Raw genomic sequence first — 16,887 nt, 5'->3', positions numbered from 1 at the left:
GTATTGGAGTGCGGTACGGAGCACAATTTTGCTCTACGCTCACTTCTTGCCTTTTAACGCCGGATTTGTAAACCCTGTAATACCAGAGCTGCAGGTAAGTGAGCGGTGAGACAAAACTGCTCGTTAGCACCGCACAGCTCCTAACGCAAAACTCGTAATCTGGCCGAATGTATTTTAGAACAGATGGATATTAATCTGAATGATGAACGTGATATTGGGCAGTTTTTTCTGAAATGGACAGTTTTCATGAAAACTGTCTCCTAATGAGGTGGATCAAATGATTTACCCATTTAGGAATTCAGAGTTAGTACTGCTGGGTCTGTGGTAACCTACCATCTCCATTTATTTTTTCCCTTTCCCCCCCCCCCCTTTTTTTTCTTTTTCCTTTTTCCTTTTTTTGTTTGTTTGATTGTTTTGTGGCGTTTTCTTTTGTTTCTTTTTTTCTGGCTGATTGGTTCTGTTTTAAGTTATGTCTAAAAAAGCTAAAATTAACCAATAGATTATGGCTCATGTTACACTACAGGAACTTGGTATATATTTGCTGTTTGTTTCTTCTGCATCGGCCGTTGATCTACAGAGTAATATGTTTTTATTGTTTAACATGTGGCACTACACCCTGCGAGGCGGGCTTATATATGACTTTTCTTTTACTGATTTACCCGGTGTTGCGGGGGAAATGTATGTAGTGTTTTCTTTTTGTCTTTTATTTATATTTTATTTTTTCTGTTGGATATAAATAAAAGATTTAAAAAAACAATTAATCAAAATCAGAAACATTATTATCCTGATTTAATCCTCTATAAATGCTGTGTCTTCTAACTACGAAGATACTACTCAGTCAATATGAAAATACAGCCTAAATATCAAATAGTTTATGCAAAGCCCCACAAACTGTTAACCTGTAGGAGCTCTTATTACTTCCTCCATAAGGACTGCTGAACTACCAGGAACCCAAGTTTCTTGGGACATCAATAGTAAAATAAAAAATAAACTAAAACATTTGGATTCATGCTAAAAAAATCTTGTGCTAGTTACTAAATTTATCTGCATAGTATGAGAAGCAACATTGCAGACTGGGCCTGTTTGCAAACCAGATGTCCTAAATCTGCAGAATGATAATAAAGGTATGTAAGCGATTTCAATTAACTAGAAATAGAGTGGTTCTATAGCAGAACTACTGTAAAAATGATGCATAGTAAGATCCTACACACACAAAATAATCCAATAAGGATATGGAATGTTATATTAACGTACAATAAATAAAAAATATGGTAACATGAGACCCCTCTTCCAAACAAGCTCTAATGATGACAAGGGAACACTTGCCTTGTTTTATTTAGTAAAGAAACCGTTATGCAGGAGTAATACTCAGAATACAGGAATAGATCAGAGTGTAAAAACCAGGAATTAATCCAAATAAGTCTCTCAGCAAGGGATATAGCTTTAAGGAAATTAGTATCAGGCCTAGGTCATATACCATAAAGAAAGTCAATCAGCAACAAAGTACAAATAGGGGTAAGACAATACCAGAGTTCAGTGAAATAGCCAAGGCTAAACACAGCAATCATTCCTTAATCCAAACGTCACAGCAAATTGGGTGAGGCAAAGGAAGACTCCAGGAAGGTTAGCCAGGTTCTGGAATCCAAATTCAGAAAGGTAATCAGGATGCAAATGCTAAGAAACAGGTACTGAGTACAAACAACATGGAGAATATAAAGAGACAGTCTCCACCCCTAATGTCTGAGTGTTGATTGAAAACAACATTTAAAAGGGACAGGTTCCTGCATCAGAGAAAGGGTAGCAGGTAAATAAATAATAAAAAGAACAACTTAACATATACCAAATATGTCTCTGATGCAGGGCTGAAATGGAGAATATGAGGTTCAGTAAACACACTAAAAATTCCCTATGGGGTTACCCATAAAAAAGACCCCTCAGACAACAAGGTTACAGAACACAGAGTCCTTGGATAAACTGTGTGGGTGGACTCTTGTAGCAACATCAGATCATAATGAGAGGGAGTTACAATCGTAATCAAATGAGTGAGCCTGCAACAGATCATGGCATTCGCCTCATCAGAAATCTTGCCCTAGATGTCAGCAGTGTCTGACTTAAAGTCTGTCTAGACACATACACGCTACCCACCTAGGTATGCTTTGCAAAAATGAATACCATGCAAACACTGCACATTTGAAAATAGAAGTCAATTGGAAACTTTTTCTTAAAAAATTGTTTCATGCCCATTTAATATCCAGAAGGCAATTTAGTCCTCTCTAACATTACTAATATCTTTATGTCATGTTCTGTCTCAGGATATCATGTGAGAGCCTCATTGTCTGGAACAGTTGCTTTAAAGGAAGGTTAGTAGAAGCCATACTGATTGAAAATGAAAACAAATTTATTTAAATAACAAAATACTTTGTTTAAGCAAATACTTGCAGAATATTTAAATATGCTACTTAGGTATGTTAAGACCACATACAGCAGGAGTGAAAATAAAGAAAACTAGTAAGCAGAGATGCAGATTCAAAAAGGAAAGTCTTTCTCTTGGTAATAACTGAAATGTAAGATTTGCACAAGGCAGAAAACAACTTGTAAACAGGTAGCAGGTTTAAAGGTAAAGTCTTTCTCCTTGTAATTGCTGAGTCCAGGAATTGCACAAGGCAGGAAACAACTTGCAAACTGGTAACAGGTTTAAAGGTAAAGTCTCTCTCCTTGTAATTGCTGAGTGCAGGAATTGCACAATGCAGGAAACAACTTGCAAACTGGTAACAGGTTTAAAGGTAAAGTCTCTCTCCTTGTAATTGCTGAGTGCAGGAAATGCACAAGGCAGGAAACAAACTTGAAGATTGGTAACAGGTTTAAAGGTAAAGGTTTTCTCCTGGTAATACCTTATAAACAGGTGCAAAGGAAATCCTTCTCCTGACAATGGCCAAGTGCAGGAATTGCATAAAGCAGGAAACAAACTTGTAGATTGGTAACAGGTTTAAAGGTAAAGGCTTTCTCCTGGTAATACCTTGTAAACAGGTGCAAAGGAAATCTTTTCTCCAAAGAAATACAGGAAACAGGTTCTGACTTGACAAAACAGATCCAATGTGAAGACACTAATGCAGACTAAAAGCCATCCTTAAATAGGGAGGTTTTGCACAGGGTTGGTTCTGATTAATTCCAGAATTGAGAACACCTGTGTGTTGCACAGGTGTAATAACAAGTAAGGCAAATAGTTATTTATCAGATCTTTTAAGATCCATGCTATTGTTGGAACTGGCTGTGGCTCAACATGTAAGCAAACAGAAATAGCAACCACAGAGCCACAGGTTCAAATCCCTATACAGCCCTTCTTAGCAGAATGCCTCCCAGACCTTTTCTTTTTCTTTTTAGTCTGGAGGCTTGGTTCATGACAGATGCCCCCTCCAAAGAGCGCACTCTGGGCGCTCAAAGCCTGATCAAACATCTGAAGGTGGGATTTACGAACAAGTGTTCCATTTGAAGCCCTAATACAATCAGATGGAATTGATTCTTCGCTTGGAACAGCTGCCTGAGATTGGGGACCCTTAGAAGATACCCCTGTGGGCATAACAAGAGCTGAAAAACCAAGACAGTTTTGATTTAGAGGTTCCTGATTATACCCAGCAGCTTGCAATGGACTGGCTGATGGGCAGAGTACCTCCGGGTAGGAAAAGACCTCTCCTTCAGAGTCAAGGAATTTGTTATCTGGGTCATATCTGCCTGATGGGTAGAGTACCTCCGGGTAAAGTATGACCTCTCCTTCAGAGTCCAGGAATTCATTTTCTGTGCCATTTATATCCAATTCAACCATCTCATCCAATTCTTTCTCAGTCAATGAGTAGCTGGGTGAAGGTGGTGCAAGGAGGTGTGGATCTTTAGAAATGGCAGAGTCTGATTTAGCTGGAAGGTTTGTCACTTTTATGTCTGATGAGTGACATTTGTTAGCTGGATCTCCAGCCAGGGCAGAAACAAGGTAATCTGCAGGATTTCCAGGAGGTATTTTTGCAGAGTTCCCCAATGTGGTTGATGCAGAAACAGATGCAGTGGTATGGGTAATGGATGTAGTTGGAGTTGTACTCCCAATGACCATCTGTTTCAAATCAGGTACCATTTCTTGAAGTGTGTTAGAAACGGTTCTTTGTAGAATTGATGTATTCTCAGTAGCTGGATCCTCTCCAGGAGTATCTTTAAGTTTGCTAGTGGAAGAATAATTTGTTCCCTTAACATCAGAGTTCATTTTCAACTTGGCTGTATCTTGACTTGATCCTCTAGGAGGTCTTACTGGACACCCTGTGATGCGGTGACCAGGTCCCCCACAATAGAAACAGAGGTTAAGTTGTCTTCGCCGAATTTTCTCCTCTTCTGTTAAGGGTTCTTTAAAACCTTTCCTTGTTTGGGAGGTAACTTTAGACAAGGTTTCGGTTGGGAGAGATAACATTTCCACCAGCTCCATAAAGTTAATGAGTATGTCCTTAATAAACTTTAACACTGAATCCAATATAGCAATAATCCCAGAGGGCTCTCTTTTGGGGTCTTCACATTCTGTCATGTTCTGTCTCAGGATATCATGTGAGAGCCTCATTGTCTGGAACAGTTGCTTTAAAGGAAGGTTAGTAGAAGCCATACTGATTGAAAATGAAAACAAATTTATTTAAATAACAAAATACTTTGTTTAAGCAAATACTTGCAGAATATTTAAATATGCTACTTAGGTATGTTAAGACCACATACAGCAGGAGTGAAAATAAAGAAAACTAGTAAGCAGAGATGCAGATTCAAAAAGGAAAGTCTTTCTCTTGGTAATAACTGAAATGTAAGATTTGCACAAGGCAGAAAACAACTTGTAAACAGGTAGCAGGTTTAAAGGTAAAGTCTTTCTCCTTGTAATTGCTGAGTCCAGGAATTGCACAAGGCAGGAAACAACTTGCAAACTGGTAACAGGTTTAAAGGTAAAGTCTCTCTCCTTGTAATTGCTGAGTGCAGGAATTGCACAATGCAGGAAACAACTTGCAAACTGGTAACAGGTTTAAAGGTAAAGTCTCTCTCCTTGTAATTGCTGAGTGCAGGAAATGCACAAGGCAGGAAACAAACTTGAAGATTGGTAACAGGTTTAAAGGTAAAGGTTTTCTCCTGGTAATACCTTATAAACAGGTGCAAAGGAAATCCTTCTCCTGACAATGGCCAAGTGCAGGAATTGCATAAAGCAGGAAACAAACTTGTAGATTGGTAACAGGTTTAAAGGTAAAGGCTTTCTCCTGGTAATACCTTGTAAACAGGTGCAAAGGAAATCTTTTCTCCAAAGAAATACAGGAAACAGGTTCTGACTTGACAAAACAGATCCAATGTGAAGACACTAATGCAGACTAAAAGCCATCCTTAAATAGGGAGGTTTTGCACAGGGTTGGTTCTGATTAATTCCAGAATTGAGAACACCTGTGTGTTGCACAGGTGTAATAACAAGTAAGGCAAATAGTTATTTATCAGATCTTTTAAGATCCATGCTATTGTTGGAACTGGCTGTGGCTCAACATGTAAGCAAACAGAAATAGCAACCACAGAGCCACAGGTTCAAATCCCTATACAGCCCTTCTTAGCAGAATGCCTCCCAGACCTTTTCTTTTTCTTTTTAGTCTGGAGGCTTGGTTCATGACACTTTATATAAAAAGTTAGGACACAAAATTTAAATATAAGCATGTATCGTATCTACATATATTTTATGTCTGCAGGCAGATGACCCAAGATGGAAACGGTTGAAACTAGCATATCCCCACACAATACATGCATTATATCATACTGGATACTAAAGAAAATTATTTAAAATAAAATATCTTACCTCTGCTGCATTTTCATCAAAAAATCTTTTCTTTAGTTTAGGATCCCAGTCTAAGGCAAGGTAAGACCTTTCTAAGACACAAATCATTAGTTTGCAATGAAGCATATAATGGTTTTTAAAAAAAGAAGACAATGTACTTGCATTTTATTGCACACAACTACAGATCAAAATTGCAATTTCTATATATGAACCATAAATGACATAATAAATGGCATACATACAAAAGATCAATTATACACATTTAGGGCACATCTGAAGAACAGTGAAAGTGGAACAATAATAATCTACATTTGTTATTTTAAAGAACATTAAAAGCTGATTTTACATTGTACTAGCAATTGCTTCCAAATCATTATTTTTGGCTCATCATCAGCCATTTATAAGAGTCGCAATAACTCTTTCACATAGTGCTATAAGGTCTTTGAAGGTTAGCTTATATTTTGCTTGTATACTACAGAAATAGATCTTGTTAATTTCCTTTTTGTAGTTATGAAGAACTTATTTAACCATATTCTGTGTTATGTCTCTTACTTTATTTTGATTTATTATGCATGTTTTATTTAGGAACAGTGAGTAATCCATAGAAAAGATAGATAAACATTTTACAAAAAAATAAAAATTAAAAATAAAATATATATATATATATATATATATATATATATATATATATATATATATATATATATATATATATATATACACACACACACAGGGAGTGCAGAATTATTAGGCAAGTTGTATTTTTGAGGATTAATTTTATTATTGAACAACAACCATGTTCTCAATGAACCCAAAAAACTAATTAATATCAAAGCTGAATATTTTTGGAAGTAGTTTTTAGTTTGTTTTTAGTTTGAGCTATTTTAGGGGGATATCTGTGTGTGCAGGTGACTATTACTGTGCATAATTATTAGGCAACTTAACAAAAAACAAATATATACCCATTTCAATTATTTATTTTTACCAGTGAAACCAATATAACATCTCAACATTCACAAATATACATTTCTGACATTCAAAAACAAAACAAAAACAAATCAGTGACCAATATAGCCACCTTTCTTTGCAAGGACACTCAAAAGCCTGCCATCCATGGATTCTGTCAGTGTTTTGATCTGTTCACCATCAACATTGCGTGCAGCAGCAACCACAGCCTCCCAGACACTGTTCAGAGAGGTGTACTGTTTTCCCTCCTTGTAAATCTCACATTTGATGATGGACCACAGGTTCTCAATGGGGTTCAGATCAGGTGAACAAGGAGGCCATGTAATTAGATTTTCTTCTTTTATACCCTTTCTTGCCAGCCACGCTGTGGAGTACTTGGACGCGTGTGATGGAGCATTGTCCTGCATGAAAAACAAAATTTATGCTTACCTGATAAATTCCTTTCTCCTGTAGTGTGGTCAGTCCACGGGTCATCATTACTTCTGGGATATTAACTCCTCCCCAACAGGAAGTGCAAGAGGATTCACCCAGCAGAGCTGCTATATAGCTCCTCCCCTCTACGTCACACCCAGTCATTCGACCAAGAACCAACGAGAAAGGAGAAGCCAAAGGGTGCAGTGGTGACTGGAGTATAATTTAAAAAATTTAGACCTGCCATAAAAAACAGGGCGGGCCGTGGACTGACCACACTACAGGAGAAAGGAATTTATCAGGTAAGCATAAATTTTGTTTTCTCCTGTTAAGTGTGGTCAGTCCACGGGTCATCATTACTTCTGGGATACCAATACCAAAGCTAAAGTACACGGATGACGGGAGGGACAGGCAGGCTCTTTATACGGAAGGAACCACTGCCTGAAGAACCTTTCTCCCAAAAACAGCCTCCGAAGAAGCAAAAGTGTCAAATTTGTAAAATTTGGAAAAAGTATGAAGAGAAGACCAAGTTGCAGCCTTGCAAATCTGTTCAACAGAAGCCTCATTCTTAAAGGCCCAAGTGGAAGCCACAGCTCTAGTAGAATGAGCTGTAATTCTTTCAGGAGGCTGCTGTCCAGCAGTCTCATAGGCTAACCGTATTATGCTACGAAGCAAAAAAGAGAGAGAGGTAGCCGAAGCTTTTTGACCTCTCCTCTGACCAGAATAAACGACAAACAGGGAAGACGTTTGTCGAAAATCCTTAGTTGCCTGTAGATAAAATTTCAGGGCACGGACTACATCTAGATTGTGTAGCAGACGTTCCTTCTTCGAAGAAGGATTAGGACACAAAGATGGAACAACAATCTCTTGATTGATATTCCTGTTAGTGACCACCTTAGGTAAGAACCCAGGTTTAGTACGCAGAACTACCTTGTCTGAATGAAAAATCAGATAAGGAGAATCACAATGTAAGGCAGATAACTCAGAGACTCTTCGAGCCGAGGAAATAGCCATTAAAAACAGAACTTTCCAAGATAACAGCTTGATATCAATGGAATGAAGGGGTTCAAACGGAACACCCTGTAAAACATTAAGAACTAAGTTCAAACTCCATGGTGGAGCAACAGTTTTAAACACAGGCTTGATCCTAGCTAAAGCCTGACAAAAAGCTTGAACGTCTGGAACTTCTGACAGACGTTTGTGTAAAAGAATGGACAGAGCTGAAATCTGTCCCTTTAAGGAACTAGCGGATAAACCCTTTTCTAAACCTTCTTGTAGAAAAGACAATATCCTAGGAATCCTAACCTTACTCCATGAGTAACTCTTGGATTCGCACCAATATAAGTATTTACGCCATATTTTATGGTAAATCTTTCTGGTAACAGGCTTCCTAGCCTGTATTAAGGTATCAATAACTGACTCAGAAAAACCACGTTTTGATAAAATCAAGCGTTCAATTTCCAAGCAGTCAGCTTCAGAGAAATTAGATTTTGATGTTTGAAGGGACCCTGGATCAGAAGGTCCTGTTTCAGAGGTAGAGACCAAGGTGGACAGGATGACATGTCCACTAGATCTGCATACCAAGTCCTGCGTGGCCATGCAGGCGCTATTAGAATCACTGATGCTCTCTCCTGTTTGATTCTGGCAATCAAACGAGGAAGCATCGGGAAGGGTGGAAACACATAAGCCATCCCGAAGGTCCAAGGTGCTGTCAAAGCATCTATCAGAACCGCTCCCGGATCCCTGGATCTGGACCCGTAACGAGGAAGCTTGGCGTTCTGTCGAGACGCCATGAGATCTATCTCTGGTTTGCCCCAACGTCGAAGTATTTGGGCAAAGACCTCCGGATGAAGTTCCCACTCCCCCGGATGAAAAGTCTGACGACTTAGGAAATCCGCCTCCCAGTTCTCCACTCCCGGGATGTGGATTGCTGACAGGTGGCAAGAGTGAGACTCTGCCCAGCGAATTATCTTTGATACTTCCATCATTGCTAGGGAGCTTCTTGTCCCTCCCTGATGGTTGATGTAAGCTACAGTCGTGATGTTGTCTGACTGAAACCTGATGAACCCCCGAGTTGTTAACTGCGGCCAAGCCAGAAGGGCATTGAGAACTGCTCTCAATTCCAGAATGTTTATTGGCAGGAGACTCTCCTCCTGATTCCATTGTCCCTGAGCCTTCAGAGAATTCCAGACAGCGCCCCAACCTAGTAGGCTGGCGTCTGTTGTTACAATTGTCCAGTCTGGCCTGCTGAATGGCATCCCCCTGGACAGATGTGGCCGAGAAAGCCACCATAGAAGAGAATTTCTGGTCTCTTGATCCAGATTCAGAGTAGGGGACAAGTCTGAGTAATCCCCATTCCACTGACTTAGCATGCACAATTGCAGCGGTCTGAGATGTAGGCGTGCAAAGGGTACTATGTCCATTGCCGCTACCATTAAGCCGATCACCTCCATGCATTGAGCTACTGACGGGTGTTGAATGGAATGAAGGACACGGCATGCATTTTGAAGCTTTGTTAACCTGTCTTCTGTCAGGTAAATCTTCATTTCTACAGAATCTATAAGAGTCCCCAAGAAGGGAACTCTTGTGAGTGGAAAGAGAGAACTCTTCTTTTCGTTCACCTTCCATCCATGCGACCTTAGAAATGCCAGTATTAACTCTGTATGAGACTTGGCAGTTTGAAAGCTTGAAGCTTGTATCAGAATGTCGTCTAGGTACGGAGCTACCGAAATTCCTCGCGGTCTTAGTACCGCCAGAAGAGCACCCAGAACCTTTGTGAAGATTCTTGGAGCCGTAGCCAATCCGAATGGAAGAGCTACAAACTGGTAATGCCCGTCTAGGAAGGCAAACCTTAGATACCGGTAATGATCTTTGTGAATCGGTATGTGAAGGTAAGCATCCTTTAAATCCACTGTGGTCATGTACTGACCCTTTTGGATCATGGGTAAGATTGTCCGAATAGTTTCCATTTTGAACGATGGAACTCTTAGGAATTTGTTTAGAATCTTTAAATCCAAGATTGGCCTGAAAGTTCCCTCTTTTTTGGGAACCACAAACAGATTTGAGTAAAACCCTTGTCCTTGTTCCGACCGCGGAACCGGATGGATCACTCCCATTAGTAAAAGATCTTGTACACAGCGTAGAAACGCCTCTTTCTTTATTTGGTTTATTGACAACCTTGACAGATGAAATCTCCCTTTTGGGGGAGAGGATTTGAAGTCCAGAAGGTATCCCTGAGATATGATCTCTAACGCCCAGGGATCCTGGACATCTCTTGCCCAAGCCTGGGCGAAGAGAGAAAGTCTGCCCCCCACTAGATCCGTTCCCGGATCGGGGGCCCTCAATTCATGCTGTCTTAGGGGCAGCAGCAGGTTTCCTGGCCTGCTTGCCCTTGTTCCAGGACTGGTTAGGTCTCCAGCCTTGTCTGTAGCGAGCAACAGCTCCTTCCTGTTTTGGTGCAGAGGAAGTTGATGCTGCTCCTGCTTTGAAATTACGAAAGGAACGAAAATTAGACTGTCTAGCCTTAGGTTTGGCTCTGTCTTGAGGCAGGGCATGGCCTTTACCTCCTGTAATGTCAGCGATAATTTCTTTCAACCCGGGCCCGAATAAGGTCTGCCCTTTGAAAGGTATTTTAAGTAATTTAGATTTAGAAGTAACGTCAGCTGACCAGGATTTTAGCCACAGTGCTCTGCGTGCCTGAATGGCGAATCCGGAATTCTTAGCCGTAAGTTTAGTTAAATGTACTACGGCATCCGAAATAAATGAATTAGCTAGCTTAAGTGTCTTAAGCTTGTTTGAAATCTCATCTATAGTTATTGAGTCAAGAGTCTCTTCCAGGGACTCGGACCAAAAAGCGGCCGCGGCCGTGACAGACGCAATACATGCAAGGGGTTGCAATATAAAACCTTGTTGAACAAACATTTTCTTAAGGTAACCCTCTAATTTTTTATCCATTGGATCTGAAAAGGCACAGCTATCCTCCACCGGGATAGTGGTACGCTTAGCCAGAGTAGAAACCGCTCCCTCCACCTTAGGGACCGTCTGCCATAAGTCCCGTGTGGTGGCGTCTATTGGAAACATTTTTCTAAACACAGGAGGGGGGGAAAAGGGTACACCGGGCCTATCCCACTCCTTAGTAATTATCTCTGTAAGCCTCTTAGGTATAGGAAATACGTCAGTACTCGCCGGTACCGCATAGTATCTATCCAGCCTACATAATTTCTCTGGGATTGCAACGGTGTTACAATCATTTAGAGCTGCTAATACCTCCCCTAACAGTACACGGAGGTTTTCGAGTTTAAACTTAAAATTAGAAATGTCTGAATCCATTCTATTGGGATCAGAACCGTCACCTGCTGATTGAAGCTCTCCGTCCTCATGTTCAGCATACTGTGACGCAGTATCAGACATGGCCCTATTATCAACAGCGCACTCTGTTCTCACCCCAGAGTGATCACGCTTACCTCTTAGTTCTGGTAATTTAGCCAAAACTTCAGTCATAACATTAGCCATATCCTGTAATGTGATTTGTAATGGCCGCCCTGATGTACTCGGCGCTACAATATCACGCACCTCCCGAGCGGGAGATGCAGGTACTGACACGTGAGGCGAGTTAGTCGGCATAACTCTCCCCTCGTTGTTTGGTGAAATATGTTCAATTTGTACAGATTGACTTTTATTTAAAGTAGCATCAATGCAATTAGTACATAAATTTCTATTGGGCTCCACTTTGGCTTTAGCACATATAGCACAGAGATATTCCTCTGAATCAGACATGTTTAACACACTAGCAAATAAACTAGCAACTTGGAAATACTTTTAAAAGTAATTTACAAATAATATGAAAACGTACTGTGCCTTTAAGAAGCACAGAAAAAAGTTATGACAGTTGAGAAATAATAAACTGAGAAACTATAACATCAAATCTTTTCCGGTAAAAACACAATCTTAGCAAAGGATTGCCCCCATTAGCAATGGATAACTAACCCTGATAGCAGAAAAAAAGTACAGAAATAAACGTTTTTTATCACAGTCAGCTACAATCTCACAGCTCTGCTGTGAGTGATTAAACCTCCCTCAAAATAAGTTTGAAGACCCCTGAGCTCTGTAGAGACGAACCGGATCATGCAGGGAAGACAAGAGACTTCTGACTGAATTTTTTGATGCGTAGCAAAAGCGCCAAAATAGGCCCCTCCCCCTCACACACAACAGTGAGGGAGATCAGTAAACTATCTTAAATTAAATAAAACGACTGCCAAGTGGAAAAAAACAGTGCCCAAAACATTTTTTCACCCAGTACCTCAGAAAATTAAACGATTTAACATGCCAGCAAAAACGTTTAACATCAAATAAATGAAATGTCATTAGAAAGCCTGTTGCTAGTCACTGCAAATTAGGCTAAAGTATTATGCATACAGTATTATCCCAGTGAAGTGCCATTCCCCAGAATACTGAAGTGTAAAATATACATACATGACAGCCTGATACCAGTTGAAGACTTCTTCTTTGCCGCTTGGATAGACATCTCCCTACCTTGTCTTCACCCAACCAGGCCGAACTCCTCATCCGATCCGGGCGATGTCTATCCAAGCGGCAAAGAAGAAGTCTTCATCCCGGCGATGTCTTTCTCCAAGCGGCAGCAAAGTCTTCTTCCATCCGGCAGCATCTTCCATCAAGCGGCATCTTCAATCTTCTTTTTTCGCTCCTCCGACGCGGAGCATCCATCCCGGCCGACGACTGAACGACGAATGAGGTACCTTTAAATGACGTCATCCAAGATGGTGTCTGTCGAATTCCGATTGGCTGATAGGATTCTATCAGCCAATCGGAATTAAGGTAGAAAAATCTGATTGGCTGATTGAATCAGCCAATCAGATTCAAGTTCAATCCGATTGGCGGATTTCTCCATTTTCGCCACGTAAGTACTTACGCTGTATATTGGATACCAAACTGCGCTGGTTTGGTATACCTGCCTATGGCCCAAAAAACTACGGGCGACGGCAGAAATATACGCGCGTAACTTCTAAGTTACTCCATAAATAGGATACCAAACCAGCGCAAATATTGGCGTCGCCAGCTTTTGCGGGCGACGATTTTTATCGGATCGGGCCCGTGGATTTCAGGTGAGCCAGCTTTGATTGGCTAAAATGGATGTCTGTCAAAAGAACTGAAATAAGGGGGCAGTTTGCAGAGGCTTAGATACAAGGTAATCACAGAGGTAAAAAGTGTATTTATATAATGTTGTTGGTTCTGCAAAACTAGGGAATGAGTAATAAAGAGATTATCTATCTTTTTAAACAATAAAAATTCTGGTGTAGACTGTCCCTTTAAGGAACCTAATGAGGACGTGTAGATTGAGAAGAGAAGGGGACCGAGAACAGAGCCTCGCGGTACCCCAACAGAAAGAGGTAACGGGGCTGAAGATGCCTCGGAGAAGGTTACACTAAAGGTACGGTTAGACAGATAGGAAGAGAACCAAGAGAGAGCTGTGTCGCAGATGCCAAAGGATTGGAGGGTATGGAGCAAAAGAGAGTGGTCGACTGTATCAAAGGTTGCAGACAGATCAAGGAGGATAAGTAGAGAGAAGTGGCCTTTGGATTTTGCTGTAAGTAGGTCGTTGGTAACCTTATCTTTGTTGAGTGAAGGGGGCGAAATCCAGATTGCAGTGGATCAAGGAGGGGGTTTAATGTAAGGAAATGCAGGAAAGAGTGAAATGGTCCTTTTAAACTGTTCTCTATAAACCTAAAGTGAATGCAAAGTTTCATGAATGAGTGTCCGGTTTTTAAAAATGCTACTAAAAACAGGGACACTTTCATTCATGAAACTTTACATTACAGCGTTTATTATGAAGTACAATTTTGCGGGCACGCTGTCTAGTCACAGTGAGCTCGATCGTGCCATTAAACGTGAGTCAGCTAGATTGAGTTTAATGGCATGATCGGGTACGCAGTGACTAGACAGCATGCACGCAATGCTCTTAGAAAAAACAAACCTGCTCGGTAGGGCCAGGAGCGGCGTTTTGCAAAATTGAACTTTGTAATAAAAAATCTCTGCAACACTTTGTTATTTAAAGATGCTGCTAAGCTAATTTTATATAATTATGCACTATGTGCACAATTATATAACAACATTTTGTAGGTTTACTGCCCCTTTAATAGTATTTTTTAAAAACCAGGCACTCATTCATGAAACTTTACATTCACTTTAAGCTAATGTTTTTATTATTATTATTATGCAAGTGTCTCATACTGATAGCTTACTCAAAATGTAGCGACCTTAGTAAATAATCGTATAACAGAAAAATTGTCAGCACCCAGTGTGTGTTTGTGTGTATGTCCAGTTAATTAACTTCTTAAATTTTAGTTCTTTCAGTGATTTATTTCCAATTATATTTAATGAAGGGAATCTTTAATATGATGTCAACTATGTTTTAGCTAAATTCTACAACAAATAGAAATAAATTACTGAATAAATGTCTGATTTCTGTGTTAAAACAATGAACAACTTATGGTCATGAAAATGGCAGCATTTTCTGCCCCACCAACTTAAAACTTCACCAGCCGCCACTGACACTGAGATAAGGAGGATGTTGTGTAAATATAGAGAGATAAGCAAAGGTCTGCTCTCCCTGCAAGCTTAGCCCATTTCATCGGCTTATGCTTTAAATTAACAGGAAAAGCTATTTCATATACAAACATATAACTAAAGGACCAATTGTCCATACATGTTATACTCTACAGCTGGTATAAACAGGATGTCAGAAAACAACGCATATTTTTTTTCAGAACCTGGAAGAATTTCAATATTTTCCACTAATGTAAACTCCTTCTTTCTCTGAATGGCAAAGTATGCCAAAGCTACAATCATGCTACTTAGTGAGTAATACATTTTACAGTGGAAAATGCTCCACAACTGTTTCAATCATACATTGGGGTTCAGTCTTTTCTATGCAAAGTAATTTTCAAGGATTTATGTGGTTTTCAAAAGAGGCCATTACAAAACATCAGAAAAACACTTGAGTACCTTTGTACCTCAAACTCCACAATATCTCTATTTTTAAAGAATTCAGTATTCCAAATTCAAAACATTTTGGAGGATCTTTTTACAAGATTTATGAACTTATAATGTGCTATTCATTATTTTTATGAAACATTTGCCAGTACAATACAAAGCCAGTGTTTAATGTTCAGTAAACCCCCGCATAATACAACAGTTCTATCAATGAAAGATTTCATTAAAAAAAAGTTGCTTTATTCAATGGAACATAATTTATTCTTACCTGATAAATTTCATTCTTTCTTGACACAGTGAGTTCACGGATCATCTTAATTACTGTTGGGAATATCACTCCTGACCAGCAGGAGGAGGCAAAGAGCACCACATCTATAGCTGTTAAATACCACTCCCCTACCCACAATCCCCAGTCATTCGACCAAAGGGAAAGGAAAAAGGAAGTAATCTAAAGTGCAGAGGTGACTGAAGTTTATAGAAAAGCAAACTGTCTGAAAAATAGAGCGGGCCATGGACTCACTGTGTCAAGAAATAAATAAATTTATCAGGTAAGAATAAATTATGTTTTCTTTCTAATGACACAGTGAGTCCACAGTGAGTCCACGGATCATCTTAATTACCCAAGCTAGAGGACCCAGATGATAAGGGAGGGACAAGACAGTTAACCTAAACAGAAGGCACCATTGCTTGAAGAAGCTCTCCCCCAAAAGAAGCCTCTGCTGAAGCAAAAGTATCAAATTTGTAAAATTTAGAAAAAGTATGCAAAGATGACCAAGTCGCAGCCTTGCAAAGATGATCTACAGAAGCTCCATTTTTGAAAGCCCAAGAAGATAAAACAGCCCTCGTGGAAAGAGCCGTGATTCTCTCAGGAGGCTGCTGACTAGCAGTCTCATATGCCAAGCAAAAAACACTCCTCAACCAACGCTTCCCAGAAAAAGACAACAAATAAAGAAGAAGACTGGCGAAAATGCTCAGTCGCCTGCAAATAATATTTTAATGCACGAACCACATCCAGGTTGTGCAACAAAGAAAAGACAAAATCCTAGGAATCCTAACTCTACTCCATGAGTAGCCTTTGGATTCACACCAATACAAATATTTATGCCAAATCTTATAATAAATCTTCCTAGTCACAGGCTTACGAGCCTGAATCATAGTCTAAATGACTGACTCAGAAAAACCATGCTTAGAAAGAATCAAGCGTTCAATCTTCAAACAGTTAGCTTCAGAGAAACGAGATTTGGGTGAAGGAAGGGACCCTTCAGAAGCAGGTCCTTCCTTAATGGAAGATGCCAAGGTGGAAGGGAAGACATCTCCACCAGATCTGCAAACCAGATTCTGCGAGGCCATGCTGGAGAAATGAGAATCACTGATGCCCTCTCTTGTTTGACCCGAGCAATGACCCGAGGAAGAAGAGCAAATGGAGGGAACACATATGCCTGACTGAAAGTCCAAGGAACTGCCAGAGCATCTATCAGAACAGCCAGAGGATCCTATGACCTCGACCCGTACCTCGGGAGCTTGGCATTCTGACGAGATGCCATGAGATCCAACTCTGGCTGCTCCCACCTGAGAATCAAGCTGGAAAATACCTCTGGATGAAGTTACCACTCCCCTGGATGAAAAGTCTGTCTGCTATTAAAATCCGCTTCTCAATTGCTAGAAGAGCATTGAAAATT

General features: G+C 40.1%; 1 protein-coding gene across 1 annotated transcript in view; it reads right to left on the bottom strand.

Moving 5' to 3' along the window:
* The window catches only part of USP15 (ubiquitin specific peptidase 15), a 449,675-nt gene that overhangs the window by 145,327 nt on the left and 287,461 nt on the right, over nucleotides 1–16,887 (bottom strand). Inside the window, exon 16 of the mRNA XM_053716753.1 lies at nucleotides 5,843–5,913. Within this exon, the coding sequence (XP_053572728.1) occupies nucleotides 5,843–5,913 (71 nt within the window). The remainder of the gene's footprint in view (nucleotides 1–5,842; nucleotides 5,914–16,887) is intronic.

This window comes from Bombina bombina, chromosome 6 (assembly GCF_027579735.1).
Source record: "Bombina bombina isolate aBomBom1 chromosome 6, aBomBom1.pri, whole genome shotgun sequence".
Taxonomy (NCBI): domain Eukaryota; kingdom Metazoa; phylum Chordata; class Amphibia; order Anura; family Bombinatoridae; genus Bombina; species Bombina bombina.
The sequence above is the reverse complement of the archived record's forward strand: the minus strand, read 5'-3'. Positions and strand labels throughout refer to the sequence as shown.